Source organism: Chenopodium album, chromosome 3 (genome assembly GCF_948465745.1).
Source record: "Chenopodium album chromosome 3, dcCheAlbu1.1, whole genome shotgun sequence".
In the NCBI taxonomy this organism is placed as follows: domain Eukaryota; kingdom Viridiplantae; phylum Streptophyta; class Magnoliopsida; order Caryophyllales; family Amaranthaceae; genus Chenopodium; species Chenopodium album.
Genome location: NC_137836.1, coordinates 60,454,152 through 60,473,430, shown reverse-complemented (window position 1 = coordinate 60,473,430; position 19,279 = coordinate 60,454,152). Strand labels below are relative to the sequence as shown.

General features: G+C 40.5%; 1 protein-coding gene and 1 non-coding gene across 2 annotated transcripts; one reads left to right on the top strand and one right to left on the bottom strand.

Moving 5' to 3' along the window:
- The first annotated feature begins 1,898 nt into the window (after positions 1–1,898).
- Positions 1,899–2,005, top strand: LOC145625899 (small nucleolar RNA R71). Its single transcript, XR_014110794.1, has one exon. It is a non-coding gene; the product is annotated as a small nucleolar RNA R71 (small nucleolar RNA).
- A 3,746-nt stretch (positions 2,006–5,751) lies between these two features.
- LOC145625162 (uncharacterized) lies at positions 5,752–18,933 on the bottom strand. Its single transcript, XM_081678239.1, has 2 exons — positions 18,777–18,933; positions 5,752–6,488 (listed from the first exon to the last, which is right to left on the bottom strand). The coding sequence occupies exons 1-2, from the start codon at positions 18,931–18,933 to the stop codon at positions 5,752–5,754; spliced, it is 894 nt and encodes a 297-aa protein (XP_081534365.1).
- Positions 18,934–19,279: the final 346 nt, after the last annotated feature.

Below are 19,279 nucleotides of genomic sequence, written 5' to 3'. Positions count from 1 at the left end.
GAGAGGTTTTAGTTCAGGTTTCTTAACCTCTGTAGGTTTTGATTCCTGAACTACATTTACTACTTTCATGGTCTCCTTGGGGTCTAGCTTTTCTAGGGAAAGAGCTTTTTCAATGGCATCCACTTCATTACCCCAGACGCTTGCATTATTTGCAGATAAATCTCCACAAAGAATTTCCACCAAGGGATCCCTTGCAAGAACCTGTGGTAAGCTATCATCACAAATATCATCCATTATATCAATCACATCAATTAAACAACAATTTTCCTCTAGCATAGGTCCTTTCAAAACTTTCCCTAAATTAAAAGTAACATTATCATCACCAATAGAAAGGGTTAGTTTTCCATTTTTGACATCAATAATGGCTCCTGCAGTATGGAGAAAAAGCCTACCTAATATAATGGGAATTTGTGTATCCTCAACCATGTCTAAAACAACAAAATCAACAGGGATAAAAAATTTACCAACTCTGATAGGGACATCCTCTAAAATACCTAAAGGGTACTTAACAGAACGATCTTCCATTTGCAAAGTTATATTAGAAACTTTTAAATCACCCATATTAAGCTTAGCACATACAGACGATGGCATAACACTGACACTAGCACTTAAATCACACAAATCTTTATCAATGAAGACATTACCTATATGACAAGGGATAGAAAAACTATCAGGATCCTTTAACTTAGGAGGGGATTTATTTTGCAATAAAGCACTACATTCCTCTGTAAAAGCTACAGTTTCTACCTCATCAAAGGCCATTTTCCTAGTCAAAATATCTTTCATAAACTTAGCATATGCAGGAACCTGAGTGATTAAATCAGTGAAAGGAACTGTTACCTGCAAGTTTTTCACAACCTCCAAAAACTTACCGAATTGTTTATCAAACTTACTCTTCAATTGTCTATTAGGGAATGGTAGTTTGCTAACTGGGCTCTGCACATCTCCTCCCTTATCCTGAGATTTACCCTTCAAAGAAACATTAGAAGGGTTAGTATCTTTTTGTAGCCCCGCAGGGTTAACAGGATTAGCGTTTGGTATAAATGAATCAGGATCAGGAACAGGTCCATCTTCCTTTGGCATAGGAGGTCAATCATAATGTGAACCACTCCTTAGAGTGATTGCATTGGCATGATCTGTGGGATGGATTGGTTGCGATGGTAGAGCTCCCTGCTGACGGGTTTGTAGGGTAGATGAAATTTGCGCAATTTGATTATCCATGATTTTATTGTGAGCTATAATTGAATTAATTTGTGCATCCCTACTCTCCATGTGCTTTTGCATGCTTGAAAGCATTGCTCTAATTTCTGTCATAGCAGGGTCAGAAGATGAGGAGGATTGTGCTTGGTTTTTCTGGCCAGAATTAGGATGGTAATATTTCTACTGTGGTGGGGGTTGCTGTTGTGTTTGTTGTGAAGGTGGAGGGTTTTGTACATTGGTACTCCGGTTAGAAAGATATGGATGGTTCCGGAGTCCAGGATTATAAGAGTTAGAGTATGGGTTATTTTGCCTATAGGTTTGAAAGACATTAACTTGTTCCATGGAACTCCTACAATCTTGCTCCCAATGCCCTACAATTCCACAATTTTCACAGAAAACTTCATTATTAGCAATAGAAGAAACATTAGCTACATAGTTCAGAGCGACAATAAGATTATCTAGTTTTTGACAAATAGATGTTAACTAAGCTTGCAAAAAGGATACAAAATCGACAATATGTTTTCCTTAACCCTCTCGGATTCCCGTATTGGGACTTGTGTATTGCCATATCTTCGATAAACTGTCATGCATCTTCCACATTAAGATTCATGAATCTCCCACTAGCTGCAGAATCTAGAACTGATCTAGATGAATTTCCAAGTCCATTGTAAAAGGCTTGGATCAATTGCCATTGTGCCAGATTATGGTGGGGGCATTCTCTCTGTAGATCCTTGAACCTCTCCCAAGCCTCATATAGAGTTTCATCGGCCTCTTGGGAAGAGTTCTTAATGGCACTCCTTAGTACAGCTGTTATCTCTGCAGGGTAATATTTATTTTAAAAATTCAAGGCAAGAGTCTCCCAGTCAGTAATACCAAGAGCAGTTCTATATAAACCATTAAACCATAATTTAGCTTTTCCACATAATGAAAAGGGAAAAAGAATCTCCTTGATTTGGTCCTGCGTGACCCCAGCTTGTCTAATGGTGTTGCAATACTGGCAGAAATCTACAATGTGAAGATTAGGATCTTCACCCTTAGCTCCACTGAATTGCTTCCTCTCTATCATTGTGATAAATTGGGGTTTGATTTCAAATTGCACTCCATCAAGGGTCGGAGTGGAAGTAAGGTGTGGAAAATATGTAAGCTTTGGCTGCGAGTAATTACTGAGCTTCTTAGGTACCGCCATCTCTGATTCTGGATCTGAAGGAATTTCTGAGTCACTGGAATCAGTTTGAGGGTCTCTTCGATTATTGTCTTCCTCAGAGCCCGCCAGGATTTGTGTGTAGAGATTCTTTTGTCTATGGAACGAGCGCTCGATCTCAGGATCGAATGGAATGTAACCTCATCTGGAACACCTGGGCATAAACAAAGAACTAAAAGAAAAATATGAGAATTGCCTCAAAGAACTAACGTTTTCTTAGACAACAGGGGATAATCTAGACTACAAAAATAATCAGAAAATAAAAATAACACTGTTTCCTCGGCAACGACGCCAAATTTTGACAGACTAAAGTCATAATCACCCAATAAAAAATAATACCTAAATCCACTAACTATGTAGATAGGGAAGAAGGCTCGAACCACATGGAAACGAGCTAATTTATTCCTAATTAATCAAAATAATCTAAATTATCAAGTAAACAAATTGTTATTATAAAAAGGAACTAAACTACTAAGAGTAAAAGTAGGAAGGAATAGAAGTAGGAGGGAAATCAATGAAATAAAATCCTAGGGCATAGGTTCACCAATAAACAATATTCCAGGGTAAAACATAACAATCAATCATCAATGCATCAATTAATCAGAACATAAAGGGCTTTCGCTACGTATTACAATCACAGAGTTAATTTACCGGTATTAAATCTCATCTCTCGAATCTCAACTTAACCATTTATAAATTAGCCCGCCTATTGAAACTAAGCCTAAACATCAATTCTCATCTCGAATCAATATTGCTAAACTCATACAATTAAACCAGCACTAATCTAATTGCATAGCATTAAATCAATCAATAGGAAGTTAATTAAGCATTGACAATCAACAATCATAAATTACCCCTTCCTATTATTTATTAGATCCCCATAAACCCTAGACAGGAATCTACTCAGACATAATTAAATCTAAACTAAATAAAGCAATTAAACAAGTCATAAAGGAATTAAGGAATAAAATTGCTGAAATTAATAAAGAAGAAATCGTTACCGAAATCGACAGAACTACAAAGTTGAGTCAAGAACAAGAGTAAAAGTTGAGAGAAATCTAGAGAGAGAAATAATCTAAGTAGAGAGAGAAAGTCTAAGAAAAAAGGTATACCAAAAATATAGTACTAAATCGTACTTAAACAAACTCTAAAAACACTCCTAATTAGAAACTAAGTGCTCGTCAAATTAGCTGCTCCAGAAACACGCGCCCGATCGGGCGAAGGGCCGCCCGATCGGGCCCGCCTTTTTCATCGCGTTCTCTTCTAAGCAGTCGCGCCCGATCGAGCTAATTCTTACCCGATCGGGCACGCCTTGGCCTTGCTAGCAACACCTTAGTTGCGCGCCAGCCCGATCAAGTGAAGGCTTGCCCGATCGGGCCCGATTCCACCTCGAGGCTTGGACTTCGATTGGGCTCCGATTCTTCGACCTAATCCGGATTTCCTCTTCAGGTCTTGAATACTTGGTCCAAATGCCCCGGTATTACATATACCGAGCCCTTAATCACCGGCTTGATGACTCTAACCGGTCTTGGCCTTCAAAAACAGTCGTGTTCCTCCAATATCCGTAGTTGCTCCATGAAAACCCGGGAAAATGCTCCAAAAGTGCAATTTCCTACAAAACTCGAGCAAAACTACGAAAACACTAGAAAACACCAATTAGTAATAAAAGGGGCTCTAAAGAGCCAAAAACACTACTAATTATGACCAAGGGACGGGGGTAAAATACTACATAAATTAGACACATCACAAAGTCATTCAGTGTTTGAACCTTGCGGCCTTAAAAAGTGGATTGCTAAACACCGCCAACAAAAACGATCACCACCGCCATCATTTGGTGTAAATGGACAATCTTACCCTTACTAATTCACCACCCCTTATCCTCCCTGGAACCCACAACCCCTTCCGATCGACGATGACCACCACCACCCTGACCGGAGACCCATCACACCCTCCTCTATGACGATCCACCACCTCCCCTCGACGGAGGTAAGGTGGCGGTTTAATTTTTTTATTTAATTTCAAGCAAACGCGGTAACCTAAGCCCAAAACCGGTCATTGTACGCGGTAATCGGATCCCAAAATCGGCTACCGCGCATGGTAACTGGTTTTGGGCTCCAGTTATCGTGCACGGTAACCGGTTTTGGGCTCCGATTATCGCGCACGGTAACCGATTTTGGGCTTCGATTATCGCGCACGGTAATTGATTTTAGGCTCCGGTTACCAGGCACGGTAACAGGTTTTGGGCTCCGGTTACCATGCACCTTAACCGGTAACCGGTTTTGGGCTCCCGTTGGTACGGTTGCCAGAAAAAAACCCACCACCTTTCGGCCAAAGAGTGAAGGAGGTGGGTTGTCTTTGAGGGGGATATGACGGGTCGCCGATCAGGGTAGTGTTGGTGGTCGACGTCGTTGCCGGTCAATGTGGTGGTGGTGTTAGTCATCAATTGGAGTCGGTGGTGGTGTCAAGATATTAGTGATTGGTGGCAAGAGGGAAGATATTGGTAAAGTACTAAGGGTATGGTTGTCCATTCACACTAAATGTTGGCGGTTTTGATCATTTTGGATGGCGGTATTTAACACCCTCCTTAAAAAAGCCTTTTTTTTTTTAGTTTTCCTTTCAAACATTTTTTATTTAAAAAAATCATTCTTCTTTTTATAAAATCTAAATTAATAAAAGTAATACTTTCAGATCTACATAACCAAAAGCATAGAATTTATTTTAAACTCTAGTATACAGTATATACTGTGGTTTTATAAAAAAAATTAATAAAAATAATGGTATATATTGTGGAACATGTGGACCAACTTCAAACTCACCATCTCCAAATTTCCAATGAATCCATTTTGCTCTTTGTTTTCCTAATTGAATATTTTTCAATGTTTACAAATTGTAAAAATTTAAATTAAAATTCTTTACTCCTATTGGATGTGTTGATCCTCCTTAGTCCAATGGTCTAGTAAATAACTAACGTGTGTAATGTGTATCCACTTATGTTTGAAGCCTGCGACAATGCGTAAAATATGTTTTATTATTTTATTTTAAAAAATGCCTAATTGAAGGAATCATTTTTTTATATATAATATCAAAAGTAGCGAAGTTATACTTGTAGAGATCATTTTTGTTTTTGTGTGTACTTCTTTTTTTTTTTAAATATTTATTTTGATTCTATTCTATGCTGCGGTCATTAAATAACTTGATAAAAATATAATGTTTTTAGGAAAAAATAATTTTAAGATATCATTCTTGTTTTTATTAAATCAAAAATAGCAAAAGTTATAATTTTGTGGAACTCTTTTAGTTTTTTTTTTTAATTTTTGAAAGGCTCCAAGAGCAGAGATTAGTATTAGTAATCAACCATGATCAAGCTCAGTAAGGGATACTACCCCTTGCGGGAAGTTATCAACATACAAATGCTCGGAACCATCAGGTGGGTATTGCCTCGCCAGAAGGTGAGCAACACAGTTTCCCACTCTTTTGACATGAAAGCAAGTAAAACTATTAAACTCCCTACTCATTACACGAATGTCATCTATAACCAAATCCAATGGAGTCATGCCTTTCTTTGACGAGTTGATCAGGTTAGTCACCAAGAGAGCATCAGATTCCAGTTTTGCCTTTCCAAAACCAAGTTCCATCGCAACTTGCATTCCCATCCTCGCTGCCATAGCCTCGAGCACTTTGACTGAAGGTTTACCTGAGATGCGTTTCACCTTGGCTGCCAGAATAACCCCCCGATCGTCTCTTATCACTGCCCCAATGCTAGCAGCAACTTCGGAGATGACAGCCGCATCAGAGTTAACTCTGACCAGCCCCTCAGCAGGTGGCTTCCACACACTCCTGGATACTGCAGTAGGGGAACGAAGGTTCACAGCATTGCTATAGCTTTTGTAATCCTTCACCAGCCTAAGAAAACCCAGCACCCCAATGTCTCTGTTCTTCCAGGGGTTCTCAAACACCACCGAATTGCGATATGACCATGTTGCCCAAGCTAAAGCCGCAAACACTAACAATTCACTCTTACTAACCTTCCCTTTCAACCACGCAAAGCGTTCAAAAAAACTCTCACCAGGGGCATCTCGAAGCAATTCTGCAAAAGGAGAAAACTCCCACACTTGGCACACATTCGGGCAAAGGAAGATTGCATGAATAATACTCTCTTGCGCGCTATGACACAAACCACATACACCATTATCCCTGATGTGTCTCTACTGCAATCTTCCCATTGTTGCAAGCGACTCCGTGCACGCCTTCCATAAAAATTGACAGAGTTTAGGGGGACCTCCAATATTCCATATCGAATTCCAAATTTCAGCCCTATCCCCCCTAAAACGTGCAACCCAGCCACGCACATGCCCCATTCTTGCCAACCAATAACCCGACTTGGTGGAATAAATTCCATCCGTAGCAGGCCACCAATACATGGAGTCTGTCACCTGATTTAGGCTCAACGGTAATCTCTAGACTAGAGCAGCATCTTCGACTGTCAAGTGTTGATGTAATGCTGCAACATCCCAGCAGTGACGTTCATTGTCAATTAAATCCGCAACACAAAGATTCGCAGCACTCTCCACATTAACAGTAGGAATCTTAATTCCCTCCTCACTTGGCAGCCAGAACTCATCCCACACGTTAATATTTCTGCCATCCCCCACTCTCCATTTTAATCCATCAAGCAAGATCTGTTTCGGGGGTTTTTGTCCCTTGGGAGAGTTACAACATTGAGACTGGATTCAACAAAGGACGCCTGCACCTGCAAAGCAAACGGACCGCCGGATGGTCGGTGGTCCGCCTCCGAAGATTAAGTTAGTAAGCGTTCGGTAATAAAACGTGCAGAAGTAAAGTTTATCTACTCGGATTCCAAGCTCAGGTAAAGTGCTGTGTGTTCCTTGAAAACGACAGCTCTGTGGTAAGTGACGTGTTGTCTCGTATTGCGTGTATATTCTCTCCCGTCATAAATGGAAGAATGTCTCTATTTATAGGGTCCTTTTGGAAAGTGTTCCCCTCCTAGGATCTGGTGACCCAGGAATTAGGTCACGCCGCTTTTTAAAGGGCCCCTTGGGATTTGGGCCTTGAAAGCCGCCAATCCTAGGGGGCAATATCTGCTCGACACGTGTCACCATCTGGATGGTCCAACTAAGTGCCCCTTCCAATGACACGTGTCATGCTCTGATTGGGCCACTTGGCAGGGTATAAAATACCCAAATCATTTGCCCCTCACAGGGGTCACGTGTATTGCACGTGGCACCTGTGACTTGTGTCAGTATCCGAGTGGTCGGATTCAAAAAGTTAATGTTTTAGGGAAAATTTTTAGGGTTTTACCCTCTATAAATAGTAAGGTTTGACCCCCCCCCTTTAGATTCACACCTTTGCGAATCTTTGGAGAATCTTGGACTTTTTGACTTAAAGAATCTCAAAATTCCCTAAGTGTTTTAACTTTTCAAGCATCCGACACTCGGCCAACTGTCCGACCGTTCTTCAGCCAACCAAGCGTCTTTCACCCTTCTTCTAAAGGTAACGCCTGTTTTTTCTTCATTTTACTCTTCATTTTCTCTTCTTTTTTTTTCGAAAAAATGGTTTTCCAATCGCATGCGGCACGGCATAGGATAGTGATCAGCCGGTCACCGAGGACGGCTGAATCTAGAACTAGCAGTGCCGAATGCTTGGCCGAAGACCCTGCTTTGCGAACTTCTCCGAATCCGACCGTTTCCGTGTCTGTGCAGGACACTATGGCCAGAACCAAAAGAACAGCAAGACAATATAGCTCCGATGGAACTTTCTACCATTCGGATGGGTCGACTGTATATTCAGACGGCTCAATAAAAGTACCTCGAAGTGAGGTGTCGGAGCATCCTAACAGCCCTTCTTATCTTCCTCCAACCCCCCTATTACCATTCGCCCACATCTAGTGGGACTCCCAGTGATGGAATCTTAGAGGAGGCGGATGAACAATATCAACCCGGGCCTTCTGGACAAGCGCCGGAAGAGAGTCTAGGGGAGGACCCCGCTGGCACCAGTCGGCGGTCCCCTAGTTCTGATGAGAGCTCTGATGACGAGTCGGCCTCGTCATCTTCTTCAGAGAACGCCTCCATAACTTCGGAGGAGGCAAGAACGAAAATAGATTCTGCCAGGGAGTCCCTGGCAGTGGATAAGGGGGAAAGCTGGGCCGAGCCGAGCGCTTCCAGGCGCTTGGAGATAGCCCCCTACTATCATCATGTTCCGCACAGCAGGCGCAACTCCATGGAATCCGACCTTGCCAATTTTAGGCTTAAGGTCGTTCTGGGCTATGGCTATACTTTGTCGGTCCCTAACAAGGACGACACCATTACCTGGCCGAGCCTGGCCAGCTATGTGTTGGGGTTTGGTGAGTCCGACTCACCGCGGAAACAATCCCAAAAATAAGACCGCACTCACAATAAATAAAACCATAAACATAATTAAATTAATCACAAGATTAAGATAAGCTAATTACCTTTGACGCGTGCTTCGCTCCAAAATGAGCTCTTACTTGAAAGCTTCAAGTCCTGCTCACACGGAGACCTCCAACGAAGTCCACCCGCACCAACAAAACCGACTAGGTCCAATGTCTTGGGGTTAGCAAGACCCGACCAATAAAACCCGAGTAATTATATTGAGTTCAAAGGTTTTCACTAATTGTGATGCCTTTTCCAACTCTTACTCAAGCATCATTCCCAATACCCATACTTGGGTATTTATAGGAAATGATGGGAGTATCATTTACTCTCCCATCAATGTGGGATAGTATGATTTTTCCATTTTATTTTAAAGCTAAAATAAAATTAATAATCAAGCTAGTAATAAATCAACAAGTGGCAAGCTCATGTGAGTGGTTAGGTGAGGACCACTTGGAGAAGGGGGGGGGACCAAACTTGCTCCCCACTCCCTCTCCCATAACCGGCCACCTCACTCCACACACACTCAAGGACCACTAGCCACATGGCACCCACCCTTGGGCACCAAGGCAGCCAAGGTGGGCTGCCATGTGCTGCTGTCCGTGGCAGCCACGCCCAGCAAGCCCAGCAGGCCCAGCACTCGCATGCGGGCTGCCAGGCGCTGCTGGCCAGCAAGCCCAACATGCTTGTGCGGGCTGCTGCTGGCCTTGGCCAGCGCTGCTAGGAAGCAAGCAATGGCCTAGCCATGCTGCTGCTAGCTGTGGCGAGCTGGCGCGCCTAGCGTGCTAGCTGCTGCAGCTTGTTGCGGCATGGCTTGCTAGCCATTGCGCGCACAAGGCTGTGCCTAGCATGCTAGCACGCACTAGGCAGCGCCTAGCCTTGCGATGCTAGCATGGGTGCGCTAGCACGCACCAGCCAGCCTAGGCTCGACTTGGTGCGCATGCTAGCCACCATGCTAGGCCATACGCCCTTAGCACTCGGTTTGCTTGGGCATTCCGATGCTAGGGGTATTTTGGTCTTTTGTTGATTTATTACTATTTCTCGTCTCGTCTTTCACTATTTTTCGACTCGACTTCCGACGCTCGGTTTCGACGCTCTAAGCTCGAATTTCCGACGTCTAAATAAATATTACTCGGTCGACTCATTAATTCCTTCCGAATTAATTCGTCGGTTCGGTTTGTTGAATGCTTGGGTGTGACCCGAAGGGTTCAGTCAAGATTAAGCTGTAATATTAATTATTCATTAATATTACTGATCGGAAGCGGCCTCCACCCAGGCATTCCGATCACTTGACCTCATTGAATATATTAGCTTTCTAATAATTCTGAACCGACTAACGGAATAGTACACTTGTTCGAAGGACACCATTCCTTTCAATCTCCCACTTGTCCTTCCGGACAAGTGCGCATTTTGTGTACAACCTTTTTCCTATGTCGCTTAATGTCTCTTCGTGAACTATAAGGTAAGATTTATTTTGTCATCCTTATTACGTCCAGAAGTGTTTCTTGATTCCGAGTCCGACTGTCAATAAACAGATGATTTCTAAAATCCATCCGAGCACGGCCATGCATTTTACAGTCTCGCTCTACGAGAGGCCTTGTATACAACAAAGACATCTTCCCTATTTTAGTAGGGGGACATTCCCAGTCTTGTAATGTAGCTCCTCTTACTGAGAGAACCTAGTCGCCCGAGTGTTTCCGTTATAATCCCCTATTACGGCAGACGTTTGACAACATTAAAGCGAACTAGTACTCAAACAAGAGAACTCACAATACTCATGGTCGAGGAAATAGGTTCCGATAGCCATAATGAGAAGTATACTTATGACAAAATTTTTTAATTTCTTAAAGTATTCTCATAGGTCGATCCAGTATGGTTCTAAACCAATACCTGTGCAAATGATTTATGACAATCATGTTCTTGTAGCACATGAAACGGTGCTATAAATCAAACTACACACTAATCTCAATCGGTCATTAATCGTCCATTGTTTAAATGACCTTGATTAGGGATAATTTTCGATTATAATATGCAATGTACACTTAAAAGGTGTTTCCTTACCAAGACTGGTCTTGATACCCTATTTTGAATATTCTCAGAATCGAATGAACTCATTATTTAATCCTAAACCACAATTAAATAGCATAACGGAGTAATAAAATATTGCATGAAATTTTATATTACTCCAAAACTTGAATGGTTTTCCTTAGCGTCTTACATTAATTTTTTTCAAAATTAACTAAAACACTAAAAAAGGAAATCAAAGCAGTCTCCTACATGCTTGATTCCCATTGCCTCAACGTGCGTGTTGTGCTTCACTTGAGGCAAAGGTTTAGTAAGTGGATCGGCTACATTGTCATCCGTTCCAACTTTGCAAATTCTGATTTCACCCTCTGATTTCCATTCTCGAATCATGTGAAATCGCCGCTTGACATGTTTGACCTTCTGATGTTCCCTAGGCTCTCTGGCCTGAGCAATAGCTCTATTGTTGTCACAATAGAGGGCTATTGGACCCTTTATAGAGGGTACAACATCAAGTTCACCAACGAACTTACGAATCCAAACAGCCTCCTTAGCTGCTTCAGCAGCTGCTAAGTATTCGGCTTCAGTTGTAGAATCTGCATTTGTACTCTGCTTTGCGCTCTTCCAACTAAACGCCCCTCCATTTAGACAGAACACATATCCAGATTGCGATTTGAAATCGTCTCTTTCTGTTTGGAAGCTTGCGTCGGTATAACCTTCCACAACTAAATTCTCTGCACCACCATACACCAGGAATTTATCCTTGTTCCTTTTCAGGTACTTTAGGATATTTTTTGCCGCAGTCCAATGCGCCTCTCCTGGGTCTGATTGGTAACGGCTCGTAGCACTCAAGGCATACGATACATCTGGCCTAGTACATATCATGGCATACATGATCGATCCAATAAGCGAAGCATATGGAATCTGATTCATTCTTACCTGCTCATCAGGTGTCTGTGGACACTGCTTCTTGCTTAGGGTTATGCCATGTGACATTGGCAGGTGACCTCTCTTGGCCTCCTCCATGCCAAATCGAGCAAGTACCTTATCAATATAAGTACTCTGACTCAATCCAATCATCCTTTTCGATCTATTCCTATAGATCTTGATGCCTAGTATGTACTGAGCCTCTCCCAAGTCTTTCATTGAGAAGCACTTTCCAAGCCAGGCCTTTACAGACTCTAACAACGGAATGCTGTTTCCAATGAGCAATATGTCATCGACATATAAGACTAGGAAGGCGATGTAACTCTCACTGACCTTCTTGTAAACACAAGATTCATCTGGATTCTTGATAAAACCAAACTTATTGATGGCTTCATCGAATCGCAGATTCCAACTTCTGCTTGCTTGCTTTAGTCCTTAAATGGACTTCTTAAGCTTACAAACTTTCTTAGCATTGTTTTGGTCAACAAAACCTTCAGGCTGTGTCATATACACAGTTTCTTCCAAATAACCATTAAGGAAGGCGGTTTTGACGTCCATCTGCCATATTTCATAATTGTAATATGCAGCAATCGCTAGGAGGATCCGAACGGATTTAAGCATTGCGATTGGTGAAAAGGTTTCATCGTAATCAATACCATGAACTTGTCTGTAACCTTTTGCCACCAATCTAGCTTTGTAAATGAATACATTTCCATCTTTGTCGGTTTTCAACTTGAAAATCCACTTACATCCGATAGGTGTATAACCTTCGGGTAAGTCAACCAAGTCCCAGACTTGATTTTCAAACATGGAATCCATTTCAGATCTCATGGCCTCTTGCCATTTAGCAGAGTCGGTGCTTGCCATCGCTTGCTTGTAGGTTGCCGGTTCATCTCTATCCATAATCAGGATGTCCCGATTCTCGGTTAATACTAAACCAAGATATCTATCAGGTTGAGATCTTGGCCTCTGAGACCTACGTAGGGTAATGGATTGAGCATTTTCATTGTCGGTTCGACTTTGCACATTTTGATCATTTTGACCTGCGTCAACAGATGTTGTTTGAGCACTTTGACTGTCATTTTGATCATTTTGTTGCTCATCCTCACGAACTTCGTCGAGTTCGATTTTCCTCCTACTTGTCATTTTGGAAAGGTGCTCCTTCTCCAAAAAGACACCATCGCGAGCAACAAACACTTTGTTCTCCGATTTGTTGTAGAAGTAATACCCTTTGGTTTCTTTTGGGTAGCCCACAAAGTAAACCTTGTTAGATTTGGGATGAAGTTTGTCAGAAATCAATTTCTTGACATATGCTTCGCATCCCCATATCTTTAGAAAAGATAACCTAGGAGGTTTCTTCGTCCATAACTCATATGGAGTCTTTTCTACAGCTTTTGATGGAGCACAGTTCAGTGTTAGTGCCGCAGTTAGAAGTGCGTGTCCCCAGAAAGAGATAGGAAGATCACTAAGACCCATTGTTGATTGTACCATGTCTAACAAGATCCGATTTCTCCTTTCGGATACTCCGTTCCATTGAGGAGTTCCTGGAGGTGTCAATTCTGAAAGTATACCCTTTTCTTTCAGATGGTCATCGAATTCTTGGCTCAAGTATTCACCACCTCGATCCGATCGAAGGGCTTTGATTTTCTTGCCAAGCTGATTTTCAACTTCACTCTGAAATTTTTTGAACTTTTCAAATGATTCAGATTTATGCGACATGAGGTAGACATAGCCATATCTACTATAGTCGTCTATGAAAATGATGAAATATTGATGTCCATTTCTTGTGGTTGAGCTCATTGGTTCACATACATCGGTATGTATAAGACCTAATAATTCACTTGCCCTTTCTCCCAACTTGGAGAATGGCTGTTTAATCATCTTGCCTAATAGACATCTCTCGCAATTCTCAAACGATTCTAAATCGAAAGAGTCAAGAACACCTTCTTCTAGAAGTTTCTTGATGTGTTTGATGTTGATGTGGCCAAGACGACAATGCCACAAGTAAGTTTGATTTGACTCTATGGTCTTAGCTCTTTTGGTATCATTATTCACATTATAAACTTGTTTGTCTAAAGAAAGCACATAAAGGCCATTTTGAGAATGTGTAATACCATATAAAACATTATCGAGATAAAACGAACATTCTTTGTCCTTTACTCGAAATTCAAAACCTTTGGCGTCCAACGCCGAAATTGAAATAATGTTTTTGGTAATGTTAGGAACATAATAAACATTATCGAGTTCCAAAACTAGCCCGGTGGGCAAAGACAAACTGAGAGTTCCTACGGATACGACACCAATTCTGGCTCCATTGTCGACCCGGAGTTCAATCTCTCCCTTCTCTAGCCTTCTAGTGTTCCTTAGTCCCTGAGAATTGGAACAAAGGTGTGAGCCACATCCGGTATCTAGCTAGTGAAGTTAAATTCTATAACGAATATACCTGATTCAGAAGCAACGGTTCCGTTCTTCTTATCTTCCTTGAACTTGAGGCAATCTCTCTTCCAATGTCCCTTCTTCTTACAGTAGAAACATTCGGAATTAGATTTAGAAGACGTTACCTTCTTATCCTTGGTAGCTTTAGACTTAGGCGGAAAAGTTTTCTTCTTACCTTTCCCCTTAAAGCCTTTCTTCTTCTTGCCCGAAAATTTGAACGGCTTGCCCTTTTTAATCATGAGCATATCATGCTTTCCCTCATCCTTGAGCGTTTGCTCAGCTTGCTTCAACATACCATGAAGCTCGGTGAGGGTTTTCTCCATGCTGTGCATATTATAGTTCATCTTGAACTGATCATAGCCTTTGTGCAGCGAGTGGAGAATGATGTCAATTGCCATCTCGGTTGAATACCCCGCATCAAGCCTTCCCATGTTTTCAAACAATCCAATCATTTTGAGTACATGTGGGCTGACTAGCTCTCCTTTCTTGAGCTTGCTCTCAAGGATCTGCCTGTGGGTTTCAAACCTTTCAGTTCGGGCCTGCTCTTGGAACATATTCTGCAATTCAGAAATGATCTCAAAAGCCGTCTCTTTTTCAAAGAAAGTCTTTTGAAGCTCAGGAGACATTGTGGCCAACATGATGCATTTGACATCTCGATTGGCACTTTGCCATCGATTTAGGGCAGCTTGAGTAACCTCCTCATTGGGAGCCTCGGGCATTTCCTCATCAAGGACATATTCCTTTTGCTCTTGCATGAGAACAATTCGCAAGTTCCTTTGCCAATCAAGAAAATTTGGCCCACTCAGCTTCTCCTTGTCGAGAATTGAGCGTAACGAGAATTGGTTGTTTGAGTTATTTGAAGACATGATTCTACAATTGAAAGAATTTGAAATGAAAAACCATTCATTATACTTAAATAAGATTGAATTCATGCATTTTAATCAAACTTATTTAAAACGTCTTATTCACACATTAAAGATTGTCCCCATTTTAGGTGAGAATAAGTCGATTCCAAGATCCAAAGAAACAAAGAGTGGTTAAGCATGCTTTGGCTTGTCTTAACACTCAATCTCCTAAGGTAAGCAACGCTTTGCTAATGGCTCCAAGCCACTCTTGGTTGAATAAATCGTCGCATCCAATGCTCTCTAAACAATTTATTCACTTTGCCACGACATGTTAGGACTCTATCACTCATATCGTTGAGTATAACCAAAACCACCTTGCATACCCGGTATGCCTTACGTTCCTTGGAGAAGTAGTGACGCCTCGGTTTGGCGTAGCCCACCACTACCCTCGTTCGGTTGGTAAGTGTGTTTTGGAATGGTAAGTTTTACTCAATATTTTAGGGACCTAGGGTTTCTATGTTGGTTGATTTAAGTGAACTTAATTAATCATCTCAACATTCGAAATCCTAAACATGCATCTAACATATAATTCATATATATAAACATAAATATATATCGAAAACATAAATAGAGATGCATTTGGCAACTAGCATGACCCCTTGAGATCTTCAAGTCTTCAAAAGGTCTTCATTTGCAACTTCATGGCTTTGTCTTCTAAGAACCCCGTCTTCAAGACTTGACCAAAATATTACAATTTCTAGTATCTACGATTAGGACTAATCTAAATATTAAGGTACAAAAATACTCAACGGTTCGGAGACCGTATTTAGATTTACAAAAATACATCACGGATCACAGTCCGTATTTTCTATCCTAATCGGGCCCCACTAGTTGCCATTTCATAAAACCTGTGAGAGAATTTTACATTCCATTTATCCATTCACTATCTGTGAATGGCCCATGCATTTTACAACGATAAACAAGTAACAATGCATAAAACGCGCGAGAACTAATAACTAATCTAGGTGGTTAATCCAATTAACACGCCTAATTAAACTAGTCAAAGTTGTTTTAACCGGTTATGGAAATAACTAAGAGACGCTCCCACTAAATTCCGCATCCAACTTAACTAATCCAACTAATTAAGTCGGTGAACCCAAATATTTGCCAAAATTAATTTTTTGCAAATGTCGCTCAAAAACCGAGGCCTAGCCTTCAAAAATTTTAATTAAATAAACAAAATAATTAAAATAATTAAAACGACAATTTAAGCAAAATTACGAATTCCAAAATGTCTAAGTGCCTAGCACTAAGACTTGGAGTCCAAAAATTACCTTTACTTACATATTAAGCAACGCTAAAATTAACTTTAAAATAGCATCGCCTTAATAACCCGGGGTTATTGTGCCAATTATGGGATTGTACGTATCGTACAACAAGCACGTAGTATGCCCATGCGCACCCCCGCAACACCAAGCATGCATGTGGGCTGCTTATGCTCGCATGCGCTACGCCCAGCCCAGCCAAGCGTAGCAGCACGCACAGTGCACAGCATTATGCTGCTGTTGCGCCATGCTGCTGCTTGCTGCTGGCTGGCGCGCTATGCTGCTGGCAGCGAGCAGCAGCCCACGCCCTTCCTCGCACACACACACGCACATCACCAAGCACCTAAGAACCAAGTGCCCAGCAGCCTCGGCAGCCACATATGGGTTGCGTGAGCAGCCCAGCTGGTCGAGAGCTAGCTCGGGGCTCTTAGGCCTTGTGTTGCGTGCTAATGCTTCGAAAATTATTGATTTTTGTGTGTGACATTATAAATCAATTCTAAATTAATTTTAGAATCAATTTTGAGGAAAAATGAAAAATAACAAGTCCAGCTTAAATAGTTCATCCAAATGCAATTAACCAAATTTATTTCCAAGAATCATTCTTTAATAAAATTGGTTTAACTTGGTGTAATAAAATAAATTAGGGCAATTCTCACTATTAATTTAATCACTTTAAATTAATCTTGAGATTTTGACAAAATAAAAGGGAGTTGGAAAAATGAACATAAGTTCAATAAAGACTCCAACTTTCATACTTGTGACTCCATGAAAAAATTATATCTTCCAATATGAAGATAAACCAATTTCAATCACAAGTTTTAAACTTTATGATTCCAATCAACTAAAAAATGATTAAATCAACAAAGTTTAACCAAAATTCATGGAATTTAGTAACTCAAAGTTTCAATCACTTATCATAAATAAAGATTGAATCTTTAGTACTTGGAAGCAACAAAGAACAACTATTTCACACTTAATGCAATTAATTTGCAATTATGTGAAAAAATAAAACCAAATTTCAAGCACCAATTACTACCAAGTAATCATGCTTAAAGTGGTCTAAAATTGCATATAAATAAAGGAAAGAACCAAATTCATAACCACCATAAATATGCAATCAATTTTCAAGGTTAGAAAGACTTAAAATTTTTCGTCAAAACGAAAAATCCCTCGAAAAATGCATTTTTGGTCGTTTTTTGGCTAAAAACAGAGCCCTAAAAGGGTAACACCATTTCCAGAACGCCTTTTCCACCCAAAATTCACTATTTTTGGGTCGAAATCTGGGTTCGGGAGCTAAAGACAGCTCTAATACGAGGTAAAAATTGAAAAACCGAGTTACTAATCTAGGGTTCGTTTGGCATCGTTGTGGTTTTCTGTTTTTTTGTTTTTGGTTTTTTAAAAGTATACTATATATGTCACATAATGAATCAAAAATTATTTAGAATTATTAAAATCGTGATAATTTTGAAAACTGACAACAGAAAAGTGGAAACACCTTTTTCTTGTTTCCTGTTTTTGGTTTTTAGTTTTCAAAAAAACAGAAAACTGAAAACAAAAAACGATGACAAACAAGCCCCTAATTAGCAACTTAAAACCAGAAAAATTAAGCCATAAAAACACCTTGAAAATATTATGATTTTAAAAATAAACTAGCGAGGCTCTGATGCCACTGTTGGGGTTTGGTGAGTCCGACTCACCGCGGAAACAAACCCAAAAACAAGACTGCACTCGCAATAAATAAAAGGAAAATTTGTCAAAAATAAGTCAACCTTTACTCGGTTAGCTCAAAATAAGCTAACCTTTTAATTAACTGAAAATAAGTCGACTTTTATAGGGTATTATCATTTAATGAGTCATGACCGGTTGACAACCAGTTAAACAAGTTAATATGACACGTGTTGCAATTTTATTGGTCTATTAATTTTAATTTTAATTTTAATTTTTTTAACTTAGTTTTTTACTTCTTTTTCAAACAAAAAAAAATTACTTCTCTCTCCTACTTCCACCGCACCTTCTCTCTCTTCCCCCCTACCAGGCTACCACCCTTTTCGATCTCCTCAAGCATCGCTTTACCAATTAATGGCAACATAGGTTGTGGCAGACTGGCAATTGTTGGTCAGCTCACCGGTGATGACTCGATGGAAGTGGCAGTGAGCAGCGATGCTCGTCCCTGAGCCCTGGGAGAAGAACTCTTTCATACTTCACTACTAATATTAAAAAGCTTCTGCAACACAGTGTTAACCAAATAATTTCAATCAATTATCATAATTTAGGCTCGAAACATCACTTACACATTTGATTCAATTATCATATTAAGCAAACATCCCTAATTTGAGTGAACTTTATTAACGATAAACCTTAGATTGTGAGATTGATATTAGATGATTATAAATAAATTTACTGAAATTACCGCAGTTAGAACTTAGAAGCTTCTTCAATGGAGAATAGAAATTATCAGAAAGTGGCTCCTCAATGGAAAAGAAGGAGTGCGCTTCAATGAAGAACATTGATTTCAGTTGAGGTAAGGCGACGGCCGGGGTGATGCGGTGGTCTCCATGTATCTCCATGTTTTAATGGTGGACAACTGTTGCGTTCATGGGTGACAAATGGTAGTTGGGTGACTAAGTGGCTTTGGCTTGGTGGTGGACTGGTGGCTGGCAGGGCAGCCTGACAGGTGGTGTTCATTGTTCAAGCCTCATTGGAGTGGAGCATTTCTTTTCCCAAAAAGAATAAAAGATTTTTTTTTTTTAAAAAGAAAGTGACTTTTTTTTAAAAGAAAAAAAAAATAGAAAGAAAGTGACTTGTTGGACAGGTTGAAGGTCATTTGACTTAATTAAAGATAATACTATACAAAAGTCGACTTATTCTTAGTTAATCAAAAGGTTGACTTATTTTGAGATAACCGAGTAAAGG

What these genes read in the sequence shown, in the direction of transcription:
- LOC145625162 (XM_081678239.1), bottom strand. Translation starts at nt 18,933, where the DNA reads ATGGAGATACATGGAGACCACCGCATCACCCCGGCCGTCGCCTTACCT. An exon ending in GCTTCTAAGTTCTAACTGCG is followed by an intron (nt 6,489 to 18,776) that starts GTAATTTCAGTA and finishes CTCCTTTTGCAG; the next exon opens with AATTGCTTCGAGATGCCCCT.